The sequence below is a fragment of the Lissotriton helveticus genome, chromosome 9 (assembly GCF_964261635.1).
Source record: "Lissotriton helveticus chromosome 9, aLisHel1.1, whole genome shotgun sequence".
Taxonomy (NCBI): Eukaryota; Metazoa; Chordata; class Amphibia; order Caudata; family Salamandridae; genus Lissotriton; species Lissotriton helveticus.
In genome coordinates this window covers 1,270,949,077-1,270,962,235 of record NC_136070.1, presented here as the reverse complement: position 1 = coordinate 1,270,962,235, position 13,159 = coordinate 1,270,949,077, and the positions used below count along the sequence as shown (strand labels likewise).

The following is a 13,159-nucleotide window of genomic DNA, read 5'->3' as shown; positions in this document are numbered from 1 at the left end:
CATTCAAAGGTCATTGGCAGAGTAGCGTGCACCCCATGACCTCATCCCCGCACCACAAATGCTGCGGGGCCCACCGTACGCCCCTATATTCCCTAGCCTATCAATCCGTCCTCCTGTTTGCATTTTCTCCTCTCTGCCCATGCCTGCATCTAACAGCGCATACAAATCAGATGTTAATTTGTCCTTTCTCATTCCCATCTTCCACTCTAAGCACATCAGGATTTGTCCTAGTCTCCGTATCAGGGCCCATCTCCTGGTATTTCTGCACAGTATGTCCTTTCGATAGGGTTGCATTTTACCTAAAACTTGAGGTAGTAGAGCAAAGAGCGAGGTTGCAGGTTTGATCTTATAGTCTTTAGCATCACTTAAAAAGGCCAACTTCCTCACCCTTTTTTTAAAATCAATTTCTTCCCACACGATCTTGAAATGTCCCCGGTGCTAGGTATGTGGCCTGTCTTTTGTCTTATTATGCTTTGTAAATTCTTCGCCATGGTAATATATTTTGGTCTTTCCGATTTAATTACTTGTCTTAGAGTACATGGCCCGACCCCCTCCAAAACATAATTATATTTCAACAGCCCCAGATAGTATTTAAACAATAAACATAACTGGACCAATTCCACTCGTACTTTACTATTTATAGACCCTAACCAGCTTTTCCAAATTGACATTTCCACCATCTCAAGCTGATGGATTGATTTTTTTCCGCTACGATTTCGCACCCATACAGCAATGGGCTTGTCATTTTCAGATTACAGGCTTCTTTCAGTACTTCCACTGATTGACACCCCAGCTTCCCATTCAGCCTCCGGAGAGCACTCGTGACTCGCTACTGCTCTTGCATCTGTGACATTATTTCTACATGGGACCTAAAATAATGAATGACTCTAAGCTCAGTTGTCTTAATGTCTCAAGCCATATATGCACCGGGGTGACCTACTGAGGGGGAGACAGATGCATGACGTTTGCTGAGGGTTCAGTTTTAGATGATGTATTGTCATCGAAAAAAGGTTAGTGCATCGGAGAAGTGGGCAACAGTGAGGGTCCTTATGCACACGCCAAACGTTCTTAAATTCAATCTCCTGTTTTATTGATGTTCCATGAAGCACCTCTACCCCTCACCCTCACTCACCCTCTACCCCTCACCCTCAACCGCTCACTCACCCTCACTCTCACTCACCCTCAACCCCTCACCCTCACCCTCAACCCCTCACCCCCTCACCCTCACCCACCTCACCCTCAACCCCCACTCACCCTCAACCCCCACTCACCCTCACCCCTCACCCACCCTCAACCCCTCACCCACCCTCAACCCCTCACTCACCCTCAACCCCTCACTCACCCTCAACCCCTCACTCACCCTCAACCCCTCACCCACCCTCAACCCCTCACCCTCACTCACCCTCAACCCCTCACTCACCCCCTCACCCTCACTCACCCCCTCACCCACTCTCTACCCCTCACCCTCACTCACCCTCACTCACCCTCAACCCCTCACCCTCACTCACCCTCACTCACCCTCAACCCCTCACCCTCAACCCCTCACCCCCACTCACCCTCACCCACCCTCACCCTCACCCACCCTCAACCCCTCACCCTCACTCACCCTCAACCTCTCACCCCCTCTCACCCCCTCTCACCCTCACTCACTCACCCTCACCCACCCTCAACCCCTCACCCTCACCCACCCTCAACCCCTCACCCTCACCCTCCCTCAACCCCTCACTCACCCTCAACCCCTCACCCTCACTCACCCTCAACCCCTCACCCTCACTCACCCTCAACCCCTCACTCACCCTCAACCCCTCACTCACCCTCACCCTCACCCTCACCCCCTCACCCTCAACCCCTCACTCACTCTCACTCATCCTCACTCACCCTCAACCCCTCACCCTCACCCACCCTCAACCCCTAACTCACCCTCACCCTCACCCACCCTCAACCCCTCACTCACCCTCACCCTCACCCTCAACCCCTCACCCTCAACCCCTCACTCACTCTCACTCATCCTCACTCACCCTCAACCCCTCACCCACCCTCAACCCCTCACTCACCCTCAACCCCTCACCCACCCTCAACCCCTAACTCACCCTCACCCTCACCCACCCTCAACCCCTCACCCTCACCCTCAACCCCTCACCCTCTCACCCTCCCCCTCACTCACCCTCAACCCCTCACTCACCCTCACCCTCACCCTCAACCCCTCACCCTCAACCCCTCACTCACTCTCACTCATCCTCACTCACCCTCAACCCCTCACCCACCCTCAACCCCTAACTCACCCTCACCCTCACCCACCCTCAACCCCTCACCCTCACCCTCAACCCCTCACCCTCTCACCCTCCCCCTCACTCACCCTCAACCCCTCACCCTCCCTCACACTCACTCACCCTCACCCTCACTCACCCCCTCACCCTCACCCTCCCTCAACCCCTCACCCTCAACCCCTCACCCTCAACCCCTCACCCTCAACCCCTCACCCTCAACCCCTCACCCTCAACCCCTCACCCTCACTCACCCTCACTCACCCTCACTCACCCTCCCCCTCACCCTCACCCACCCTCAACCCCTCACCCTCACTCACCCTCAACCCCTCACTCACCCTCAACCCCTCACTCACCCTCAACCCCTCACCCTCACTCACCCTCAACCCCTCACCCTCACTCACCCTCACCCACCCTCAACCCCTCACCCACCCTCACCCTCACTCACCCTCACCCTCACTCACCCTCACCCTCACTCACCCTCAACCCCTCACCCTCACTCACCCACTCACCCACCCTCAACCCCTCACCCACCCTCATACTCACCCTCACCCACCCTCAACCCCACTCACCCTCAACCACTCACCCTCAACCCCTCACTCACACTCACCCTCACTCACCCCCTCACCTTCACTCACCCACCCTCACCCTCACACACTCAACCCCTCACCCACCCTCACTCACTCACCCTCAACCCCTCACTCCCCCTCACTCCCCCTCACTCCCCCTCTCACCCTCACTCAACCCCTCACCCACCCTCACTCACCCTCAACCCCTCACTCACCCTCTCACCCTCACCCTTAACCCCTCACTCACCCTCACTCACCCTCAACCCCTCACCCACTCACCCTCACCCTCAACCCCTCACCCTTAACCCATCACTCACCCTCAACCCCTCACCCTCAACCCCTCACCCTCCCTCACCCTCACTCACCCTCAACCCCTCACTCACCCTCAACCCCTCACCCTCACTCACCCTCAACCCCTCACCCTCACCCACCCTCAACCCCTCACCCTCACCCACCCTCAACCCCTCACCCTCACCCACCCTCAACCCCTCACCCTCACCCACCCTCAACCCCTCACCCTCAACCCCTCACCCTCAACCCCTCACCCTCACCCTCACCCTCACCCACCCTCAACCCCTCACCCTCAACCCCTCACCCTCAACCCCTCACCCTCAACCCCTCACCCTCAACCCCTCACCCTCACCACACATTGTGTTACAATAGGTGTCACATTTGCGAAAGAAAACTATTGGCATTGTAAATAACAAAGCTATTAATTCGCTATTTTCAAAACGAGCACATAAATAAAAAATGTGTCCTTTACAATACCAATAGCTCAAACTTTCCTAATGCGAAACCTATTGCATTGCTGTGCTTCTCTCCCCTGCTGCACTCTCCTGCTCTCTAGAGATGTGGCCTAACGACCAGAGCTGCCATCTAAGTCACGTAAATACAAAACATGTTGCATTCCAAATGCTATAGGTGTCACATTCGCGAAAGTTATAACTATTGGCATTGTAAATGACAAAGCCATCAATTTAGCAATTTTAAAAACCAACAAATAAATAAAATATGTCATTTACAAGACCAATAACTCCAACTTTTCTAATGCGGGACCTATTGCATTTCCAATGCTTGTTTCTCCATAGCTCTACCACTAGATCTCAGAGTATGAAGTTTGAGCAAACTTTAACTTTCGAGGTGTTAAACTTTAAGGTGACCACTTTGCCGTGCTGAAGTAATACCAGGAAAATACCAAACGCAAATTGTGGAAGAGTTTTATGTAAAGTTGCATTGTGGGATTGAAACCACAGATCAGTACTTTGTGAGTCAGTGGGTGGAGACTTATCAGCTATTATTATTTGAGCTAATCGTCCCCAGGCACTTCATAAAAAGAAGAGCAGAACGGTGCATTATGGAAAAAGACTGGAGGAATGCTGTGAGAAACAAACCTTGCTCTGGGACATTGTGTAAAGTCAAATTTATAACTAGGTTATCATGGCTCCTCCATACAAATAAAGCAAAAGAGGTCTGTGAGGAGACACGGGATTTCAACATGGCGGACAGCTGGGGCCGTATTCCACCGATCGAGAACACTGCAGCCCTCGCCGAGCCGGACTTGAAAGGACCGCCCCTCCCCTAAGGGCTCCCTTCCGGCAGACGTCTGGAGAAGGAATATGAGAGTGGAGCAGCGTGGGGGTCACAGACCGGCAGAGACAGGCAGCAGGTAACGAGAGGAGAAACCAGTGGAATCCAAGGACTGCACTGAAGAGAACAGGACCGGACAACTTAGTGGTAGGGGGAGGGGGTCTTGGTGCACGTGTGTGTGTCCGTCCAAGGGGGGGATGGGGGGGGTGTCTCTGTATGTATGTGTGTGCTCGTGTGTGCGCATTCATGTGTGGTGTTTGAGCTTCCCAGGAGACAGCAGCTGGCCAGTGAGCGCGTTCGCGTGGCCCGCTCAAATCGCCTCCTTTGAGAGGAAATGCACGCGGCCAGGTGCAGTCTCCTGGGAAGCAGCCTCGCTGACAATAGGTCTCCTGGCGGACACAGCGCTTCGCGCTGTTAAACGCCACGAGACCTAATAAAAACCTCTACCAGTCTGATAACGGATTTTTACTTGATCTTTCCTTGGGTTTTCTTCAGCTGCAGACTTCAGGTTAGTCCTCTTGCAGACATATTTTTGATTCCGCCAATCCACCAATTACTTTTTGCTTTCTGTAAGGATCATGTTTTTTGTATAAACCCATGAGCTTTTAACATGGAATCTCGTCTCGCACTTGTGTATTAGCCTTGGACTACAGCTTTTCAAGGCTCAGTCAAGCTCCCTTCATGCCACACATTCAGTCTCATTACAGGATTACGACATATCCTCTTCAGCTTTTATATGGAAACATTATTGATCACGGCTGACACAAAAATCCAACAATATGCAGATATCTAATCTGCTCCTAGGAATTCCTGGTGTTTACCCTGCAAGATCATGGCTCACCTTCAATGATTCATGGATGTTTGCCTTACACCTAGGTAAACCTCACAAAAACAGAATGTGTTCTGTACGTTACAACCCAGTGAGCCCAAATTAAATTAGGACTATCCTATAGTAACATATGTGGCTCTGGGTCTTCACTCACACTAGAAGAATCCTTTGGTTGTCATAGTCTTGAAACCTGCATTTCAAAACTGTAAACAGGAAGATGCACTCCACCTGGCATCAACTAAATTCACTTCAATTCAAAACTATAACATCCTACTCCATTGTCAACGTCTTGTACCATCCAGCATAGATGGATAGTACAAGATGTTGGTTCCCTTCGGCAGTTACACTTACTCGGGCTAAGTCAATTCCCGGGACTCAGATGTAAAGGAACTTGTGAAGGCGGAGGCATACGAGGTGTCTAGTGTTGGACGCAGACCAGACTGCAGCTGGTTGTTGGTAATTTCCATCCATCAAAGTATGGTAACTTTCACATTCTTTAATTTGCACTAATAATAGCAGTGACGTGTTATGGTCCTGAAGAATGCCACAAACCTTTGTGGTCAATAAGGCAGAAACAGGTTGACCTAATAGGGAATCTCAATACCCCTCTTGTCACACTGTTTATGTCTATCCTGTGAAGACACCGATTTAAGTTTGTCCTCACATGATGGTTTTAATTCACTTGTTAATAGTTTTTTTTGTCTTCGCACTCTGCCCCTCACTGACCACCACTGGATAATTAAAACACCTCTTGCTCCTCTCCCACGGGAGAGTTGTAGCCCACACTGCACCTTGCAGTCGCAGTGTGTAAGAGGGAACCCAATGATGAAGTCTGTCACCTTTGGGTGGGTGAGGGTTCTCGTCTTCAAAACAATAATTGTCCCCACCTTTAGAACTCAATCTAAATAATTGTATTTAATCAGTTACAGCCACATCACCGCTCACAAAGCACTCCACAACGTAGGACCAGCATACCTCAACAAGCTTCTTCATCTCCTCCAGCTCCTCCAGCTCCTCCTCCAGCTCCTCCCCCAGCTCCTCCTCCTCCCCCAGCTCCTCCTCCTCCTCCTCCTCCACCTCCTGCAGCTCCTCCAGCTCCTCCTCTTCCTCCTCCAGCTCCTCCTCCTCCTAAAAAATTAATTTAAAAAAGTGGTAAAATTAAACATCTCTCAACTCCAGGCAGTGCACCATGTTTGGCGGAAGAGATGTTCCATATTCAGCATCCGCCTGTCGCATCAATATAGTGTTCTAAAGTGAAAACAAAAAATACACCTGGATAGTGATCCAGTACAATTAGAGGACTCTCTGCCCAAAAATAGAACCAGCTAAGCTTAGTAAAAACACATTCTCTGGAGAATTGAAGGTGTAGGGAGTCATGTGGATGCCTCGCACAGCAATCCATACACCCCCCCCGCCCCACTCACAGTACAGCAAAGACAATGTAGTTCCTGCACAAATTTAGGTGTTAACTGGATGACGTCACGAAGGTCAGAAGAGAGCCAACAGTACTGGAAAAGTAACCAAGGTGATTTTTATTTTTCCTTCAGACACTCTCCTTCCCTACTGATTGGGAATTGAATTCTACTTCTGCTGGAAGTAGAAAACATTCTATAGCAAGATTCAAACAACCAGTTTGTACAGAAGTTGTCAAAATCTACATCTTCAATAGATAAAGGAACCTGGGTGTCATGTTTGACAATCGTCTGAACTTCCTACCTCATGCTAACCAGATCTCCTCATCAGCCTTTTACAAACTCCGGCTCATTAAGAAAATTCTGCCCTTTTTACCTGAACATCTTGCCAAAACCTTGGTGAGCGCCCTGGTTCTCTCCACCCTAGATTACTGCAACGCCTTGTTTCTAGGTGCTCAGGAGAGAGTGCTAGCTAAAATGCAGGTTATCCAGAATGCAGCCGCAAGGCTTCTAGGGCATATCTCTAAATACCAACCGGTCTCACCAACCATAAGACAACTTCATTGGCTCCCGGTGAAAAAGAGGATTAAGTTTAAGGCATTATGTCTGATATACAAGGCCTTACACAATGCTGGACCAGTGTTCTTCACTCAGAACCTAACCCACTACTGCCCGTCTAGAACACTGCGCTCCTCTAGCTCCTCTGATCTGGTGGTCCCCCGAACTAAAACTGTCAACTGGGGTGACAGACGATTCCTGGTAGCTGCACCGAAACTGTGGAACACACTCCCTCACTCAATTAAGACCAGCTCCTCCCTCTGGTCTTTCCGAAAAAGCCTTAAAACCTGGCTTTTCAATCTTTGATTTCCACCATCCTCTGTACTTCAGTGCCTCCATGGGTTAAACATAGCAGTTATCTAGCGCCGAGATGCCTTAGGGCCGTCGTTCGCGCTTTACAAATGTTGTAATAAATAAATAAATAAATCATTCAATCAATTTCCTTTTATAAAGCGCTCATACTAATAAGATATCATATCCTTGCACGCACACTTAGGTGGAGTTAGTTTGTTAATGGTACAGGAGGAGGGGAGAGTGGGCCAACCCAATCAAAATTAGGGATTTACCGACTTATGTGGTACAAAGTTGTAAGAGCATTGAGTCTATAATGGCTGGCATCTGAACAAGCTGGGTGTAAGATAAGGACAGATATTGGAAATCTGCTGTGTTGAATGGCACGCCAACATCTCCGGTGCCAATGTGGCATAAGTAGCATAGTGCTTATTGGGAAGAACTGTGCAGCTGCATTAGTGCTAAAAACACAATATTGCCAAACTGGTATAAAAAACTGAGTGTAAACTAACTCCACATTAGGCTTCGGGATTTTGTCGACGGCCTATTCTACCTCCATTGACTATTTTGCTGTAGAAGACTAAAGAATGCATGAATCAAATTGAGGTTCCTCAGCACGAGTACCTTCCTTACTAAATCCAGTGTGAGCTGGTCATCTGGTAATAAAGGACTACATGTCTTACAACCAAGTCCTGCGCTCTTAAGCTACACAAGTGTGGGCCAGCAGAAAACTTCTTGAACCAGCAGTTGAGGGCCTTGAAATATGGGAAAGACATCCCATATGGATATGTGCTACCAACTAAAATTGCAGCAAGTCCCGATGTTCTTACTTAACCAAGACACCTTCCGTCTTGTGGCAGAGTGTAGGTCTCATTCAGTAGTGAAACCTTACTTGCTATAAAATTAAGGTGGTTTTAGTGTTGATTGATTCCAGAGTATACCTGGATGAGATCTTTAAAACAAACTGCTGGTAAACCAAATGCAAGATACAGGGAGGAAATCTCTACTTAAGCTTGGATCGAATATGTAGAAAGCCTGCCTCTTCCAAGAAGAGGAGACTGTATGAATAAAAGGAACAAACAAAAAGGCGTCAACAGGAAACGGGGGTTCCAGTGCCAACGAAAACCTAGCAGTTGGGAGGATCACTTGCAGAGAAAAATATTTATCAGCGATTGCTCTTTTTAATAAAGGGTCTTCAATACGGAGAGACTAATATTAGGGATGAGTTAAGGAGACAAGGAAAAACTTTTAGTAGGGCAGGAACCAATTTCTACCCTTAGAACCTTGCTTACATAATCTAAGATGACTCCTACTTATGTAGATGATCCACGGATAAAGACACACCAACAAAGAATGCTTTATAAAAAAGTACTGTTAATGAGACTAGGACAGTCAACATTGGGAGATGGGCAAAAATAAAATCAACCATAAAACACAGATGAGTATGACCAAACAGAGTAATCCACAGAGCATGGCAAGTTTATACAAATATTTATAAAATCACTAATGAATGATGCACTTGTGCGCACAACGAAAAGAAAAAGGTTAGTGGTTATTGTGGAAGGGGAGATCAGAGCTAAATTCCTGGAAAACGATGACCAGTTTGATGCAGGATACCTATATTGAAGAGCATAGATATTTTAGGGAACCAGAAAAAAATGCTATCAAAGTTCTTTAGAATCTTAACATATCTGATTTTCACCTCCAAATTCTCCTCTCCAAACTGCTCATTGGCTCGCTCCTCTGAATATCCACAACAACCATATTCAATTGGTGTAAAAACAGTAGTCGGAACATTGATATAGTCGCACTGAAATTGGAAAAAAAAAAAGAACAATTGTTACTTACCTGTAAACAGGTGGTTCTCCAGTATTGTTGTCTTTCATAGATTCACATGCTTGAGTATTACCCGACGTCGAAGAGGGAGTCCCACGGTAATAAAATAGCAATAATGCTATATATATATATATATATATATATATATATATATATATATATATATATATATATACACACATCATAATATATAATATAAGAAAGAAAGGAAATACACTGAAATCCTCTAAAAACCATTCCTACATAGGAATACAAGGCAAAGAGAAAAATCATTTGTAACACATTGGTGTCTATGTTAGTCCAAACTGCAGCCAATCAGGCGCCAGCACCCTCTAGAACCTTCTCAGAAGCTCAAGCCCTCAGATTTTCGTAGCACAAAGTAACTAAGAGCGCATGAGGAGTAAAGAGCCTCTGAGGGGAGGAGGGTGGGTCGCATGTGAATCTATGAAAGACAATACTGGAGAACCACCTGTTTACAGGTAAGTAACAATTGTTCTTCTCCAGTATTAGGGGTGTCTTTCATAGATTCACATGCTTGAATAGAATAGAAAGCAGTAACCTCCGAGAACTGAGATTGCTAAGCATAAGAAGCAAATATCAAGACAGTACTATAATAAATACAGTACTATAACCTCAAAGCAATCACAGGAGATAATAAGGAGGAGGGAACAGAGGCTCACCTTACTGAAAAAGATGGTGAAGCACTGCCTGCCCCACTGCGGTATCTGCTTCGTTGATGGCATCCAAACAGTAATGTTTGGTGAAGGTGTGCCTGCTGGACCATGTCACTGCACGGCAGATCTGATGAAGTGGCACACCAGCAAACAGGGCGGTGGATGAAGACATCGCCCTCGTAGAATGAGCCCTCACTGAAGACTGCAATGGTCTGCCCGCTTGATGGTGGCAGAAGGCAATGGCTGAGGAGAGCCACCTGGCAATCGTCAGCTTGGAAACTGGATGTCCTTTGCGCAATCGTCCATATGCAATGAATAATTGGTCGGACTTGCGGAAATGAGCAGTTCTTGCAATATAAAACTTAAGACATCGCCTGATGTCTAACGAATGTAGGCGCTGCTCCGCCGGAGATTTAGGGTCCGGAAAGAAAGTCTTAAGGAACACAGGCTCATTCAAATGAAAATCCGTAGGTACTTTAGGTAGGATTAAAGGGTTGGTACGCAGTGCCACTCCGTTCGGTTTGAACTGTAGATAAGGAGGCTTAACAGTAAAAGCGTGAAGGTCGCTCACGCGACGTGAGGAGGTCAAAGCCAGAAGAAGTACCACTTTCCAAGTGATGAATTTCATGTCAGCCTTATGGATAGGCTCAAATGGTGACTTCATAAGTTGAGCTAATACCACATTGAGGTGCCAAGCTGGCGGAGGGCGACGCACAGGTGGAAACTTGCGGAAGAGCCCTTTGAAAAATTGACTTATAACTCGTGATGAACCGAGGGATGAAGAGCCATCGTGTCGGAAGCGAGATATAGCAGCTAAGAAAACTCAGAGTAGCATGAGAGAGTCCTGACTGAGCGAGGCTCAAAAAGAATGAAAGGAGCTGTTCAGGAGTGGAATGGATAGGATGGATATTGGCCGAAACGCACCAATGACAGAACCGCTTCCATTTAAGTTTGTAAGTTTTAATGGTAGAGCTAGAATGTCTCTGCACTCCTGGGGTATGTTCAAGTCCGCGAACTCAAGGTACTCAGGTTCCATGCCCACAATTGAAGCGTTGATGATCTGGATGACACACTAGGCCCTTGTCCATAGTTAAGAGGTCTGGACGAGGACGTAGAGGAATGGGCTCGCACTGGGACATCAGAAGCAGTTCCCTGAACCATGCCTGTCTGGGCCAACGAGGTGCGATCAGCAGAAGGTGGCAAGGCTGCCTCCGCATCTTCCACAGTACCCGCTGTATTTTGGGAAGCGGAGGAAAAGCGTAAGCGAATAGATCGCACCAGTCGATCAAAAGGGCATTCCCGCAGGATCCTGGATGGGGATGCCAACTTGCATAAGACAGGCATTTCCGATTCTCCGGTGTTGCAAAGAGATCCAGATCTGGGTGACCCCATTGGCGGAACACAAGATCCAGAGTCCGTTGGTGCAGTTCCCATTCGTGTGTTGGACGTGGATCTGCTTAAAGAGTCTGCCAGAAGGTTTGACACCCCCGGAAGGTGGACCGCCGTCAAGGTGCTGCGATGGCGGAGAGCCCAATCCCAGATTGACTGGGCCAAACGGGACAGAAGTAGAGACCTGGTCCCGCCCTGTTTGTTCACGTAGTGCATACTGGTGGTGTTGTCCGTTTGGATCAGCACTGACTCCCCGTGAACAACTGGGAGGAAGGACTTGAGCGCTAGAAAGATCGCCATCAATTCTAGCCTGTTGATATGCCACATGCGCTGCGTTGGCAACCACTTGCCCTTGATGGAGTCCCTGGAGATGAGCGCCCCATCCCTCCAGAGAGGCGTCTGTCGTCAGCGTCAGGTCCGGAACGTGTTCAAGGAAGGACACACCCACTTTCAGATTTGCGGGCTGCGCCCACCAACGCAGGCTCATCTTCATGCGTGCTGTGACGGCAACTAGGTCGTTGAAGGACCCAGAGACCTGGCGCCACTGTAAGTCCAGTTCTTCCTGAATAGGACGTGTGTGCAACCTGCAATTTGGGACCAGTGCGATACATGACAAGGCCATTCCCAAGAAGGACTTTAACGTCCGAACAGAAATGGACTGTTTGTCGAATGAGTGCGACTAGACGAAGTATTTTGAGATGTCGCTCGTGAGAGACAAATGCTTTCGAGAGCTGCGTGTCCAAGATCGCTCCCAGGAAGGACCTGGTTTGCAGGGGTGCAAACTGACTTCGACGTTGATCGACGTCAACCCCAGAGACTGAAACACCTGTTGGCAAAGGTGTGTCCCGATCGAGTTGAAGGTGGCATTGAGACTTGAGAAGGCAATCGTCTAGATAAGGAAAGATATGAACTCCCTGTAGACGCAGGTGAGCCACCACCGGGGCCAGTACCTTCGTGAACACACGAGGAGCTGAACGCAGTCCGAAGGGTAGAACCTTGAACTGAAAATGCATGGTTCCCACTTTGAACCGTAGGTACTGGCGATGTTGTGCGATGATGGGGACGTGAAAGTAAGCGTCCTGAAGATCTATGGTGGTCATAAAATCCTCGCTGGATAGAAGACGCAGGACCTCCAGTAGCGTCAGCATACGGAACGATTGAGACTTAAGGAACTGGTTGAGAGCCCTCAGATCCAGAATGGGTCGCCAATCTCTGTTCTTCTTGAGTATGAGGAAAAAACGAGAGTAAAAACCCTTCCCTCTTAGATGTTTCGGGACCACTTCGACTGCCCCCTTTAACACAAGACAGACCTGATGGTAAAGCTTCGAGATGTGGAGGAGGTGGGCTGCAAGGAGGAATCTCCGTGAATTCCAGGGAATTACCCCGTTTGACAATGTCCAACACCCAGCGGTCCGAGGTGATCGAGGACCACTGGGAATAAAACAGAGATTCGTCCTCCAACACTTTGAGAGTGGCAAAAGTCATTGGCGTTTCTGATTTGCGCCACGATAGGACGACTTTCCTCTGAATGTCTTGGCGGGTTGTTGTTGAGACTGCTGATTTGGCGTGTAACGTTGGCCGCCCTGATTGTATGAACGGTATTGCTGACCACCTCGAAAGTTGGAAGTGCCGCGTCCACGCGCACCTCGAAAGGACGGCTTACGAAATTGTAACGTGCCTAAGGACTTCGCCGTATCGGTGTCCTTCTTGATGGATTCAAGGACATCAATATGGGATCCGAATAATGATT

At 48.4% G+C, this 13,159-nt stretch overlaps 1 protein-coding gene across 1 annotated transcript in view; it reads right to left on the bottom strand.

Annotated features, from left to right (window-relative positions):
• The window catches only part of LOC144783415 (thioredoxin reductase 3-like), a 152,918-nt gene that overhangs the window by 24,273 nt on the left and 115,486 nt on the right, over nucleotides 1-13,159 (bottom strand). Inside the window, exon 13 of the mRNA XM_078662403.1 lies at nucleotides 6,225-6,377. Within this exon, the coding sequence (XP_078518529.1) occupies nucleotides 6,225-6,377 (153 nt within the window). The remainder of the gene's footprint in view (nucleotides 1-6,224; nucleotides 6,378-13,159) is intronic.